Raw genomic sequence first — 14,508 nt, forward strand, 5'->3', positions numbered from 1 at the left:
GGTGGTCATCGATCCCAATTGCATCGATCATTGCTCATGATGTTGATCACCGGATTGTCTGGTCGAGACGCAATTATTTACAGACTGACGTCAGATAGCTTGAATATTGCTGAGTGCGGCGTTAGACAACAGACAAACAAACTATGTGGTGTATCATTAGTGTGTAGCTTTTTTGTAGTCAAGTGATACGATACCACAAGGCTACACGCATGTTGCATAAAAATATTGCCGGTGTAATCCCAGCGCTTGTTGCCATGAGCATTCCCTGGCTTCCCCAGTATTGGAGCCAGGCCTTGACAAAGATGGGTACTTCAAATAGTACCTACACTGCAAAGCAGGTTAGATATTCACAGGCGATAGAGGAATGCATGTACACACACAGCTACAGATAAGCTGCATAATTGCGTAAAATACCCCCCTAAACTATTCAAAACCCAATTACTCTCAATTTACTTGCATACAGAAATGCATGCATTAAATGAAAAACTCAATTGTTTCAAAACAGCACGCGTAAATACCCAATGAAACTTTTTCAGCATGCATACAAGCGAGCTAATTTCTGAAACACAATTATGATCTAATTTACTTTCCAAGTCAAGCCTATATTTAGGACCGTTATATACATCTAAAACATTATTTCATTTATTTATTTTTAAATCTCAAAATGCTTACTCATTTTGGGAAAAATCCAATAGAGTGATTAATAGATTGAATATCTATGAATATATATAGATGAATTGCTCAAAGAGTTATCTGGAGCTCTGTATACAAAACTGACAATGGTGCACACAGTGATTTGTCTGCTTTTGTTTCTGCATGCAGTGGAAAACACCAAGTTAAACTTTCGTTTGATTGCCACTGATTGTGTTTCAGCTCCCATCACAGAAACCAAGGTTGCGGAAGATGGCCGAGTCCTTGTGAAGAAGCATGGCTACTGGGGAACAGTGTGTGGCAGCGGATGGAACAAAACAGATGCCAGCGTTGTATGCCGGGCTCTTGGTTATGATGCAGGCTTTAACAAGACAATGTACAGGAGCAGTGTCGTTCCTCAGTGGCTCGGCCAAGTCAATTGTACTGGGTTGGAGAAGTCCCTGATGGACTGTAAGGCTGTTGAGCAGGACTGCAGGACTAATAGCATGGTTGCTGGTGTCAAGTGTTATAACAGCAGTGATTGTAAGTGGTGCATAATCATTGTCAATGCTTTTTGTAAAGGTCACAGGTCCATGAATGAACCATATGCCAGTATCTACCCTCTGACTTGAGATGTTCACTGTCCTAACGAACATCGTTCAGGACTTGGTATTAGACCCTATAGTTGTTTCAGGTAGTTGTAAGCAAGTTGTCCCCAGAATGTCTGCATGGATTTGGTTCTAGCAGGTTATCCCCAGAAATTCTGCATGGATTTGGTTCTAGCAAGTTATCCCCAGAACTTCTGCATGGATTTGGTTCTAGTAGGTTATCCCCAGAAGTTCTGCATGGATTTGGTTCTAGCAGGTTATCCCCAGAACTTCTGCATGGATTTGGTTCTAGTAGGTTATCCCCAGAAGTTCTGCATGGATTTGGTTCTAGCAGGTTATCCCCAGAAATTCTGCATGGATTTGGTTCTAGCAGGTTATCCCCAGAACTTCTGCATGGATTTGGTCCTAGCAGGTTATCCCCAGAAATTCTGCATGGATTTGGTTCAACTGATGACAAGGTGTTTTAGGGATGTTGCAGGCCCCATGCTGTTATTTTGAAGGTCATTGGAAGGTTTAGACTAGTTTGCTGTTTGTTTCCTGTTTATCTCCTTACACAAAACGCTACAGATTTATTTAAATAAAACAAGTCCACACACAGTGGACGAACATAATGAACTTGACCTATTATTTCTAGGTCACTGAAAGCATTTCCCTTTCTGCTGTTCGATAGTGAAACATCCCAAGATATACCAACATTTAGTAGCTAGTGCTAAATGTAATTATTGCATGATACTACAGCGAGAGCCCACCTACCTGAGGAAGGTTGGCTATGTTGAGAGAATGACAAAGACGCAACAGTGGATTTAATGGCCGAGGGCTTGGAGGTTCTAAAGGGCTACCCCAATTTAGAAATGGAATAAATACTATTAAAGGCTAAATGATATAACCATACAACGCCATATAGAGCTATGTGGAGAATTGCATTGCCAAACATATTTGGTAATAGATAATTAATGCTAATTGCTAATGCACAAATAGTGGAAATGTCCCTACCCGACCAAAACTGAGGGTCTAAATTGAAGCAATCTCTGCCAGGCCCAATTTAATTGTTAATATATAATTAATGCTAAAGCCCAAATGGCGGAAACGTCGCTACTCGACCAAAGCTGTGGAAGCGAACGCTGCCAGGCCCAGCTATGTGACAAATTGCGTTGCCAAATATAATTGTTACAAGATTCCTGAGTGACTCCACATTAAGCTGACACGCCGTGATATAACTGGAATTGTTAAACCCAACTCACTCACTCATTGAACAAGATTTTGTGTACTGAATGTTGCCAAGGTAAATTTGCATATTTGGAAGACTTTTTCACTTTATAGTTTACTTTTAACTTTTTTTCAAAGAATTGTTTTGTCAAAGGAACCCCAACTTAACCTTTACACCATAAGTTAGGGGTAACCAAACTTTTCTGCTGACATCCTCCATTTTGACATAGCATATTGCCCAAGAGAGACTCTTATAAAAGGTTAGATTTGTGTCTTATCTTTTTGTTTTCAATATTCATTTCAGTGGCTAAGTATACGTTCCGCCCCCGAGCTGGCTCCTCTAACATTGGTCATGTGATGGTGGACTACAAGGGGTTGTCATACCCCCTGTGTGACTGGCAGTACCTGTCATATGAGGATGCGGGAGTCTTGTGTCGATATTTCGGGTTCCCCACTGGAAAGAAACTGGAAGGCCAGCGAAACCAGTCCAGTTTTGACTATGCCTGGGCTGCAGACTTTGCCTGCAGTAATACAGATACAGACCCCAACGCATGCGCACGGAACTTGACTGTAGAAACTACAGGCTTGTACAGACGGTGTTACAACAACCTCGTCGAATTGTCTTGTGCCAAGGGAGGTGAGATTTGAATACCGGAGATGACAGCCATTGAGATTTTGGTGGAAGGATTACTTTGAACCAAATTCCACAATTACGAGTTGTGATATATCTAAAAATTTGTCCCAAACACCTTCGCAGTAATTTATACTGGATATTAACCTGGCTTAGTATCAAAGTAGTAGTTACTATCCTGTCTACAGTCATTGTCACATCTACGACCATTCGATAATCAAGTCGTACGTAATGAGTTGTCTTAATGTGATGGGAAGATTTGCATATTTGGCTGATAAAATATGATGCAACAGATTATGTTCATTAAAACCATTTAGTAGGTTATGCAAACATTGATTGCTAATTATTGTTGTACATTGCTTATTTAAAATTCTGACTATGACAGATATTTCGAATTGAATCAGTTTGAGATTTGCATCTCTAGAACGGGACATGACTGTTTACACACTGACCTGAACAAAGAATGCATAAAATTTATCTTTGGAGTTTTAAAAATAAAAATCTAATGCATCCTAGGGGGCCATGGGTGGCTCAGTCGTCTAAGGCACTGTGATTCGCCGTGCAGAGTTGCGTCCCTTGGGCACGCCAGAAACCTATGATTGTGGGTTCGAATCCCAGTTCACCCCGATTATGTTTCTAGGTTTGTCAGGACCATACCCATGCTCGTGGGTTTCACCGAAGTGGAAAACGTGTAAGACCTGCATCACTTCGGGTTTTCTCCCACATTAAGCTGACACGCCGTGATATAACTGGACTACTGTTAAAAGCGGCGTTAAATCCAACTCACTCGCTCATTATATGTTAGTTTTGTTTGTGTTATTGTTTTACACAAAAAATTGAGGACACTCACAAGAGATTCCTTATTTGACATTGTAGACTGAATAGGTTTTAAATATAAAGACACTTAAGGATTGACTGTGTATTTTTTTCGGTTCATTGAGGTATGAATCGAAAAACTGATGTGCAAACTGTATGAATCCGCGTAGCGGATTCTTACAAAAGTTTGCACATCGGTTTTCGATTCATACCTCAATGAACCGAAAAAAATACACAGTCAATGCTTATAATTAAATTCGACAATGTAAAACATGTTTTATCTACAATAGTTTAACCCAAAACAGTTGCATATATCAAAACAGACAAAAATGACGACATTGATAAACATTCCAGGTGTAGGAATACATACAGTTGCGTCACATGAAGCAGGTGATCGTTTAATTTATGCACATAACTTGACACGCCTACACAGTCAGTAGCCAATCAACGGAGAGTGGGATTAAAACAATGTTCATTGGACCTGTCAATTAAGGCAAGAGGCGAAAAGAACTGCAACAGTCAGACTGTAACGAACCGGAAGAAATATGTCCGAGAGAAGGCGGCTGTTTCAAATAACATGGTCATTTACTGCGTGATTCAAACATTACTTCCCTGATTACGGTAAAACACAGTTGGAGAAATGCTAGTTAAAAATGAAACCCGAAGACATGAAAGTTGAACCGATGCGAGCGGGAAAAAAGCAGGCGAGTGAGCCTGCACGTTTGTTGTTTCATTCATTCTCGGCCTTCGGTTTCAAAGGGTAGTTTGGACAATGAATATGCATGAAAGTCGCTAAATGTCCTGTGCATGACGATACACGGGATCAGAAAGGGAATTCCCTTGACTGTAATATTGGGATTCCCCGACATATAGCAGTAATAAAAGTAGTGCGCCTCGGTAGGCGTGGCTTAATTTTTTACATTCATTGGGAAATGAATGCAATAACACGTGACCAATTCAGCTAATCAGAATACAGGAATTTCCATGAACACAACGGAAATTTAATTATATGTCATTGAATGTTCTACTCACCTTTTTTCTTCATCTAGCACTTTCTACACTTTCACTCACTCACTCACTCACTCACTCACTCACTCACTCACTCACTCACTCACTCACTCACTCACTCACTCACTCACTCACTCACTCACTCACTCACTCACTCACTCACTCACTCACTCACTCACTCACTCACTCACTCACTCACTCACTCACTCACTCACTCACTCACTCACTCACTCACTCACTCACTCACTCACTCACTCACTCACTCACTCACTCACTCACTCACTCACTCACTCACTCACTCACTCACTCACTCACTCACTCACTCACTCACTCACTCACTCACTCACTCACTCACTCACTCACTCACTCACTCACTCACTCACTCACTCACTCACTCACTCACTCACTCACTCACTCACTCACTCACTCACTCACTCACTCACTCACTGATGCCGGAATTCTGTGATCGTTGCTTTGAATCCCTCGTATGTTTACGCTTATTATCATTCTTGGTTTGTGATCACCCAGAGGTAAATGATTGTCGGGTTCAGGCAATAACACTGCACCCTCCATCAAAATTATGATTGTAAACACTCACAGTATGGACAGTATGTCACACATTTTCAGTTGTGTAATACCACGTACCTAAATATTATTTAGGTACGCGGTAATTCGTGACCCATGGTCATCAAAGTAATATCCAGGGATTAATAAAATATTGCTGACCTGTAAATATCTGAGCCCTGTTTCACAAAGCGATCCTTCTGTTACGACTGTCATAACTCATAGTTTAATATAGACTTACGACAGGCGTAACAGTATGTTTGCTTTGCGAAAGGGGCTTTTAGATCAAGGAGGAAGAGGTAGTTTCAAGCCAGCCACTGAGAGATGTCATTATGATCCTCTTGTGACAAATCACATAGTTGAATCACACTTCGTGTTTCAAGCCAGAATATTCTGCTGTCAGTCTCACTGCTCCTTCGTGTTTGTGAATGTACTTAATGCATGTACATCCATCCAAAGATGCTAGGGCTGGGACGATTCCAAATTTACTACCTGGGTACCCACCCCCATATTATCCGACCCTCCCCGGGTACCCGCTGTAGGTCTCAAGAGATAGGTACAAACGTTTGACCGTACTCCTGTCAAAATGTATTTAGATACAGGTATAAAATGATCTGGTCATGCATACACTGAACTTGACTGAAGTTTTATCTTTATGCAAACATATAAAGTCAGAAGGAATGTGTGCATCGTCGGAAAGCAATGCGAACATTTGTCACTTATAGTGTAACCATAGATTTCTAGATAATGTTTGCCATTAAACAATATAATCACATGACTAACCACGGGTCCGGGTAGTCCTGTGGGTACCCGGGTCCTACTCAGTACCCAACCGATCCGAGTACCCGAGTTACCCGTCCCAGCCCTAATAGATGCTCACATTTTAGTTTGTCCCTCTCCCGGACTCTTGTTTGTGAAAGATTATGTACCTCACTCTTACAATTTGGAAGCCCACTTACTCCTATTTCTTTCCTCAGTATCCCTTGATCCGGACTCCAGCAGTAGTGGACCACTGGTTGTATTTTTTGGGAAGAGCAGCTACAAGGTGTGTGCCGACAACTTCACCAACACAGCTGCTGATGTTGCATGCCGCGAAATGGGCTTCAAGGGTGGTTACATGATATCGTCCGTGGTGTACAATCATCCAAGCTACTCCTTCGGTATGACGGGGGTGGACTGTAAAGGCAGCGAGAGATCTATCAAGGAGTGCTCAAGTCTTAAGAAACCCGAATACATCTACTGCAGCAGTGACAAGAACTTTGTGGCTTTAAAGTGTACCCATGGCAATGGACCAGGTATTATGCTTGACCAATTCCTTTGAATAGATGACCTCTGTTACATCACAGCAATTATTTCTGTGCAATTTATGTCCTCACAGAATAAAATCTTTCGATTTTCAACAGACGCTCATCTTCACTGCCAGGAGCAGCCAAACCTTTGCTGCTTAGTGTGTTATACTTGACTATTTGATTGTTACTCGTCCAGGTTCGAGGTCAGAATCAGACCCCAGCACTTTTAAAGATTATTGTCAGTAACTATCTGGGCAGAATGATCTGCTATTTTGCCTTATCAATATAGAACAAATGCTTAGGTAATTGTAATTTTATTTCAGTACACTTTGACAGTTGTATTTAGCTTCTATCAATAAGAAGTGTCCGTTGATGTTATTTGATGCTAGCACTATAAATCGGCATCAGTCCAGACAAGCACACACACGCACACGCACACGCACACGCACACGCACACGCACACGTGCATGCACGTCACTATATAAGTGCAATAAACTTGGACGCGACGTTAAACCCCATTTCACCTCACCTCACCTGAATATTCACATCACACCACATGCTTCTCTAAAGCTACTAAAATGAGGGTTGACTGGTCACAATGTGAGAACAAGCTGATGATGTGTCCTACCCTGACAATGTTGATCGTTGCTCATACAGTCAACCACCCAGATTATGTAAAGACCACGCTCATAATGCTGGAATATTGCTGACTGTGTCATACAACAACATTCACTCACTCACTCCAAATAACATACCTGTGAAAATCCAGGGTAGAGTAGGTCTTCAGCAACCAATGTTTGCCCTAAGGGGCGACTAACGGGATCGTGTGGTCAGGCTCGCTGACTTGGTTGATGCATGTCATTGTATCCCAATTGCGATGATCGATGCTCATGATGTCAATAACTGGATTGCCTGGTCCAGACTTGATTATTTACACACAGCCGTCATATGGCTGGAATATTGCTGAGTGTGGTGTTCAACAAACGAAACAAACTCCCCAAAACAAACCAGACAATGCTAATCCTTGCAGATGGAAGCGGCAACACAACAGGACAAGAGGACATGCCTGTGAAGCTGAGGGGCATCAACAACGTCGTGGTCATCCAGAGAGACAACGTCTGGTTCAGCATCTGTGGTGACAACTGGAGCGACAACGAGGCTTCGGTCGTGTGTAGAAACATGGGCTACAAGGAGGGTTTGGCCAGCCAGTCCTATGCCAATGCCGACATGCCCATATGGAACTACAGATTCAACTGCACGGGATCAGAGTCGAGTCTTGGCAGCTGCGTATACTGGACCAATCCTCATGAACAAAAGATCTGTTCCCAAACCGCTGTAGCGACCTGTCTCAATAAACGTAAGGAATGACTCTTTGTGAGTTAGCATTATTAAGATTTTAGAAAGTAAGATTTATTTCGAGTCACACACAAACCACCTTAATTCCATGAATACCCAACCTCTATTTCATCATTTCTATGGACCTGTGAAATGTTCTGGGTAGAATAGGTCTTCAGCAACCCATGCTTGCCGTAAAAATTGCTGAGTGCGGCATTTAACAACAAACAATACAAAAATCATTGTCATAACCCGGTATTTTGGCTGTCATCACTCTATAATATAAATTTTTAAGATACATTCTCTTCACTGTCAGCTATCTATAATCAATTGTACAGGTAAGTCTTCTACTCCAATGATTCTGCGCTTGCACAGTGAGGGGTACCCCACTTCTTTCATGTTTGTGGTAGAGTCATCATTTTTTTTGTAGTTCTGATTATGACATCACTTCATATATAATTAATTTTCTTGTCTAGGAATTGGATTTTCAATCCAAGGAGGCATCAATGGAAAATCTGGCTGGGTGTTGGCCGTTGATGGGGATAGATCCGGCATCATCTGTGACTACGATGGATGGAGCAATGACGATGCAGGACAAGTGTGTCGGTCTCAAGGATATGAATGGGGAGAGAAACTACCAGCACCACCAATGAAGAAACCTACAGACAGCATTCTGATGGCCACCTTCCGTTGCAGTGGCTCTGAGACTGATATCAATGCCTGCATCAGAAAGCAACCAAATGAGACGTATTTCTTCTTCACATCTGAAAATAACACTGCCTGCAATTCTTGGACTGCCGCAACAGCCAGCTGTTATGGAAAAGGTAGAGTGATCCAGAAGTTTGTGTTGGTGAATGTATTTGCAGGAAATGCAATGAATAGATTCAGAACCATTATACTGAACCTGCCGTCCTCAACAGGTTCCAGATGGGGTGGTCATTATGGAGACAGCAGGGCTGTGTAGTGGCAAGAGAAGTTGTATTGTAATATGTTGTGATACAGGTATCTGTTTTGTGATACGTACTGCAGTATATTTGGAGCTGAAGTGATAGACACTTGCCAGCATGGTCAGCCATTTTGTTGACCGATACAGGGGAGATAACAATGTGAGAGAAAAATCACTTCCATGTTTCCCGTTTCGATGCTTGTCGTAACAGGCTACTAACGAGATCAGGTGGCAGGCTCGCTGACTTGGTTGATACATGAAGTATCCCAGTTGTGTAGATCTAGGCTCATGATCACTGGATTGTCTGGTCCAGACTTGGTTATTTACAGACCGCCGTCATAGAGCGGGAATATTGTTGAGTGCGGCGTTACACAACAAACAAAGAAACAAGAACACAGAAAAACATCATTTGAAAAGTGTGTTGTGGTATTCCTACAATATCATGGAGTCCTCGTAGAAAGTAATTTTTCAGGCCTTTAGTTAGTGGGCAGGTCAAAGTATCAAATAACACAATATTGTTTGTCAGAAACTTAAGTACACTTTGACATAAGTATACAGAAGAAATTTGCCTTTTCTTGTGTATAACACTTTTGTCTATACAAGTGACTTACCAAATTCAACGTAATAAGCGCCTAGGGCGCTCTCAAAGTTAGAAATAAGGGTTGCTCATTAGAATATCATTTTGAGTTGAAAAATCTTAAATTTCGTGGTTTATGCTAACAGCATGAAATGTTTGCATACGACAGATATATTTTTCAAGAATTTAATTGCCCATTATTAAGGGTGATATAACACATGAGTGCGTATTATACACAAATAAATAAGTCTTGTTACATTGATCAGTCGGAAGATGTGCTGATTGGGATTGTTCACTTGCCAATATAATAGCAAATATCGCCGTGGGCACTTATTAGAGGGGGGCGATTATTACGTCGAATATGGTACCTGAAATTACATTTTCAAAGAAGTTTTGATTTTCTCATGTGTGAAAATATGTGTCCCGGCCCATCATGAGTTGCTGCCAGCCTGATAAAAGTAGAACTATGTATCATTCTTTTTTGTCTTCAGTTCGGCTGCAACCATTCTACAACTCCTCACTTGGTGTCGTGCTCATCGGGAACAACAAGCAGAGCTACAGCATATGTGCTGAAGGCTTTGATGATAAAGCTGCCAATGTCGTGTGTAGGGAAGTTGGGTTCCCAAACGGTGGTCGTGCTCTTGGCTACAACCCCTTTGTCCACCGTGTCCACACCATGGGCTTTGGCAATGTCACCTGTACAGGAAGCGAGAAGGCTCTGGGATCTTGTGTCATGTTGGACAAGTACATGTACAATTGTCCATCGGGTGTACCTGCTGTTGTGAAGTGCAACACTGGCGAAGATGAAAGTGAGGAACTTCTTCCATAATTCAGAGTACATTCTCAGATGTGCCATTGCACCATTCTTGCTCAATTTTCCGATGGTGTTCAATAAAACACTGGCGGGTCATATGTGCCGGTAGTAACTTATTTCATGGCTAAATAAAATAATAGTCTTCGATCTCAGGCACCGCCCGCATCATCATAAAGCCCGCCACACTTTTTGTTTTCATATCCATTTTAAAAAAATTTGAAATTCGTAAAATTACTTTAAAACAATGTGCTTTTTTACATACTGGTATGAACAATAAAAAAAAAAAACCAACGCCCACCTGCACTATATTTTCAAAAGTCATTGCCTGAGAACTAATTCTTGTATTTATTAAGCCCATGATAATAGCTAATTGTTACATGCAACTAAATGTGATGTAATGACATGAGTAATTCTCATTCTTCATAAATGCTTATGAGCAAAACTTGGAAAGGTAATCTCATCCAATATGTTTGAGACGTGATAAGGTCACTTGCTCCTTGTCTCTACAAGCAGCCACTGACAATACACCTTATTGCACACAGTGAAGCATGCCAACTTGTCCTACTTTACTAATGTGGTGGGGGCGGTCGGGTAGCCTAGTGGTTAAAGCGTTTGCCCGTCACGCCGAAGACCTGGGTTCGATTCCCGACATGGGTACAAATTGTGAAGCCCATTTCTGGTGTCCCCAGCCATGATATTGCTGGAATATTGCTAAAAGCGGCGTAAAACCAAACTCACTCACTCACTACTAATGTGGAAAACTGCGTGGATCATTGAGACTTGATTGTATTGTTTTCTTAAGAAGTGTGAAACCCGATGTTATTTCTACCTTCTAGTAACAGACTGGAAAATACGCACTGACCAAGGCAAGGTACTCGTGTCGAGGTTTGGTGTGTTCGGTGAGGTCTGCTCTGCTGGTTTTGATGATGTTGCCGCGACGATAGTATGCAAATCTCTCGGCTTTGAAACTGGTGCCTCAAGAAACATGTTCAGCAGTGCTGAAGATGTACCGATGTGGATCTTTGATATGTCTTGCTCCGAAGCCAACACAGAATTGAAGTCCTGCAAACATAACACTGGGCCACATCCAAAGGATTACTGTAACAACGCTGCTGGGGTCTTCTGTCAAAACAAGGAGGACAGTAAGTCTCCTCTAGTACCTCAAGGACGTTGGGTATCCAATTGATTAAAGTGTTCACTCGTCACCCTGAAGTCTTGTTTTGAAGCCCAGCTCTGGTGTCCTCCCAAGGACAATGCTGGAATATTGATAAGAGCAGAATTTGTTGTCAGTATTAGACAAAATCTCACATGTCGATATCACAAGCCAATTTAGAAGAATATGCAATGAATGGTTTAAACTGAAGATGAATAATTGTTTAAGTGTTAAGAATACCAGAAATGTTAGGCTAAAATAAGAGGCACTGTCCTCGTCAACAAAAATATCCACTTTATAAAGATTCCAGCTTTCAAAACATTCAGGTACCTCACTTTTTAACATGGCAGTTTCTGCTAACACACACTAAGCTCGCAAATCAAATGTTTTTGTTATTCATACACATCTGATACCACATTGTTCATTATGTCTTTCTTTTATAATTCGGGGGGCACAGGTGGCCCAGTCGTCTAAGGCATCGCGATTCGCTGTGCAGAGTTGCCAGAAACCTATGATTGTGGGTTCGCCCCAATTATGTTTCTAGGTTTGTCAGCACCATACCCGTACTCCTGAGTTTCACCGAAGTGGTAAACGTCTGAGACCTGCATCACTTCGGGCTTTCCTCCCACATTAAGCTGACACGCCGCGATATAACTGTAATACTGTTAAAAGCGGCAATAAACCCAACTCACTCACTCACTCTTTTATAATTCAACAGCATTTATTGATTTCGTTGTTCCTTTAAGAGAACCAAATAAGTAATTAGCATGTATGTTTATTTTCAGTGACAATCTACTCCATTGAAGGCGGAACCACAAAGAATTATGGGTACCTTGTCGCAGAATACAAAGGTACGAAGGCCACTGTGTGTTCCCCTGTGTGGTCATCTTCCAGCGCCAACACTGTGTGTAAACAGCTGGGGTACGCTGGTGGACAGGCCTACTTTGGCCCAATGGACAAACCAGCCCTCCAGGATGTCATGGCTGCCAACATTGACTGTAACAGCCATGCAACGCTTCTGGACATGTGTCGGACCGGTGACTGGGAGAGGTTCAAGGTCGGTAACGAGGCATCAGCAAACTACACATGCACACAAGGGCCTGTCAAAGTCTTCTGTTACGCTGAATGTGAGTATATCTTGACGACTAACTTTTGATAGAGATTGTAAGATATTGAAGCCTTATCAAGATATCAAATTTTTATACTTATACCTATCTCACACAATGCATTTCTCCATTGTAACGCCATAGAACAGAGTTTCCAGATTAAAAAAACAACACTTCACCTGAACACATCCCAACATAACCATGGTCACTACCTAAACAAAGGGTCAGTCAATCATTGTCCAATAAATCAACTGGTCATTGAACTGTGACCATCACCGACAGAATAGCTGGCCTGATCAAACTAACCATCACCGACAGAATAGCTGCCCTGACCAGACTAACCATCACCGACAGAATAGCTGGCCTGACCAGACTAACCATCACCGACAGAATAGCTGGCCTGACCAGACTAACCATCACCGACAGAATAGCTGCCCTGACCAGACTAAACCATCACCGACAGAATAGCTGGCCTGACCAGACTAACCATCACCGACAGAATAGCTGGCCTGATCAGACTAACCATCACCGACAGAATAGCTGGCCTGATCAGACTAACCATCACCGACAGAATAGCTGGCCTGATCAGAATAACCATCACCGACAGAATAGCTGGCCTGACCAGACTAACCATCACCGACAGAATAGCTGCCCTGACCAGACTAAACCATCACCGACAGAATAGCTGGCCTGACCAGACTAACCATCACCGACAGAATAGCTGGCCTGATCAGCCTAAGCATCACCGACAGAATAGCTGGCCTGATCAGACTAACCATCACCGACAGAATAGCTGGCCTGACCAGACTAAACCATCACCGACAGAATAGCTGGCCTGACCAGACTAAACCATCACCGACAGAATAGCTGGCCTGATCAGACTAACCATCACCGACAGAATAGCTGGCCTGACCAGACTAACCATCACCGACAGAATAGCTGGCCTGATCAGACTAACCATCACCGACAGAATAGCTGCCCTGACCAGACTAAACCATCACCGACAGAATAGCTGGCCTGACCAGACTAACCATCACCGACAGAATAGCTGGCCCTGACCAGACTAAACCATCACCGACAGAATAGCTGGCCTGATCAGACTAACCATCACCGACATGATAGCTGGCTGACCAGACTAACCATCACCGACAGAATAGCTGGCCTGAACAGACTAAACCATCACCGACAGACAGAATAGCTGGCCTGACCAGACTAACCATCACCGACAGAATAGCTGGCCTGACCAGACTAACCATCACCGACAGAATAGCTGGCCTGACCAGACTAACCATCACCGACAGAATAGCTGGCCTGATCAGACTAACCATCACCGACAGAATAGCTGCCCTGACCAGACTAACCATCACCGACAGCCAGAATAGCTGGCCTGACCAGACTAAACCATCACCGACAGAATAGCTGGCCTGACCAGACTAACCATCACCGACAGAATAGCTGGCCTGACCAGACTAAACCATCACCGACAGAATAGCTGGCCTGATCAGACTAACCATCACCGACCGAATAGCTGGCCTGATCAGACTAACCATCACCGACAGAATAGCTGGCCTGACCAGACTAACCATCACCGACAGAATAGCTGCCCTGATCAGATCCAACAAGTTGCCGAGAATTTGCAGCACATATCTCTCGAAAATCAACTTTGTCATTGCCACTACAACCTTCTTAAAGATTTCCACGGTTGCAGTATTCCAGGATCTCATTCTTTCCTACAAGTTGGCTGCTCGAGTTAGCGCGATCCATGTTCATGAAGTCACTCATGTCCGATTTGACACCATGGGAAACTATACCTTCGTTGGGAGTT

At 42.7% G+C, this 14,508-nt stretch overlaps 1 protein-coding gene across 5 annotated transcripts in view; it reads left to right on the forward strand.

Annotated features, from left to right (window-relative positions):
* The window catches only part of LOC124119039, a 130,874-nt gene that overhangs the window by 98,972 nt on the left and 17,394 nt on the right, over positions 1–14,508 (forward strand). For all 5 annotated transcript variants that reach the window (XM_048393706.1, XM_048393708.1, XM_048393707.1 and 2 more), the window contains 8 exons: positions 874–1,173; positions 2,749–3,081; positions 6,441–6,758; positions 7,783–8,109; positions 8,564–8,911; positions 10,102–10,419; positions 11,261–11,566; positions 12,363–12,704. In XM_048393706.1, the coding sequence (XP_048249663.1) occupies positions 874–1,173; positions 2,749–3,081; positions 6,441–6,758; positions 7,783–8,109; positions 8,564–8,911; positions 10,102–10,419; positions 11,261–11,566; positions 12,363–12,704 (2,592 nt within the window). The remainder of the gene's footprint in view (positions 1–873; positions 1,174–2,748; positions 3,082–6,440; positions 6,759–7,782; positions 8,110–8,563; positions 8,912–10,101; positions 10,420–11,260; positions 11,567–12,362; positions 12,705–14,508) is intronic.

This window comes from Haliotis rufescens, unplaced genomic scaffold, assembly GCF_023055435.1.
Source record: "Haliotis rufescens isolate VD_foot unplaced genomic scaffold, xgHalRufe1.0.p SCAF_12, whole genome shotgun sequence".
In the NCBI taxonomy this organism is placed as follows: domain Eukaryota; kingdom Metazoa; phylum Mollusca; class Gastropoda; order Lepetellida; family Haliotidae; genus Haliotis; species Haliotis rufescens.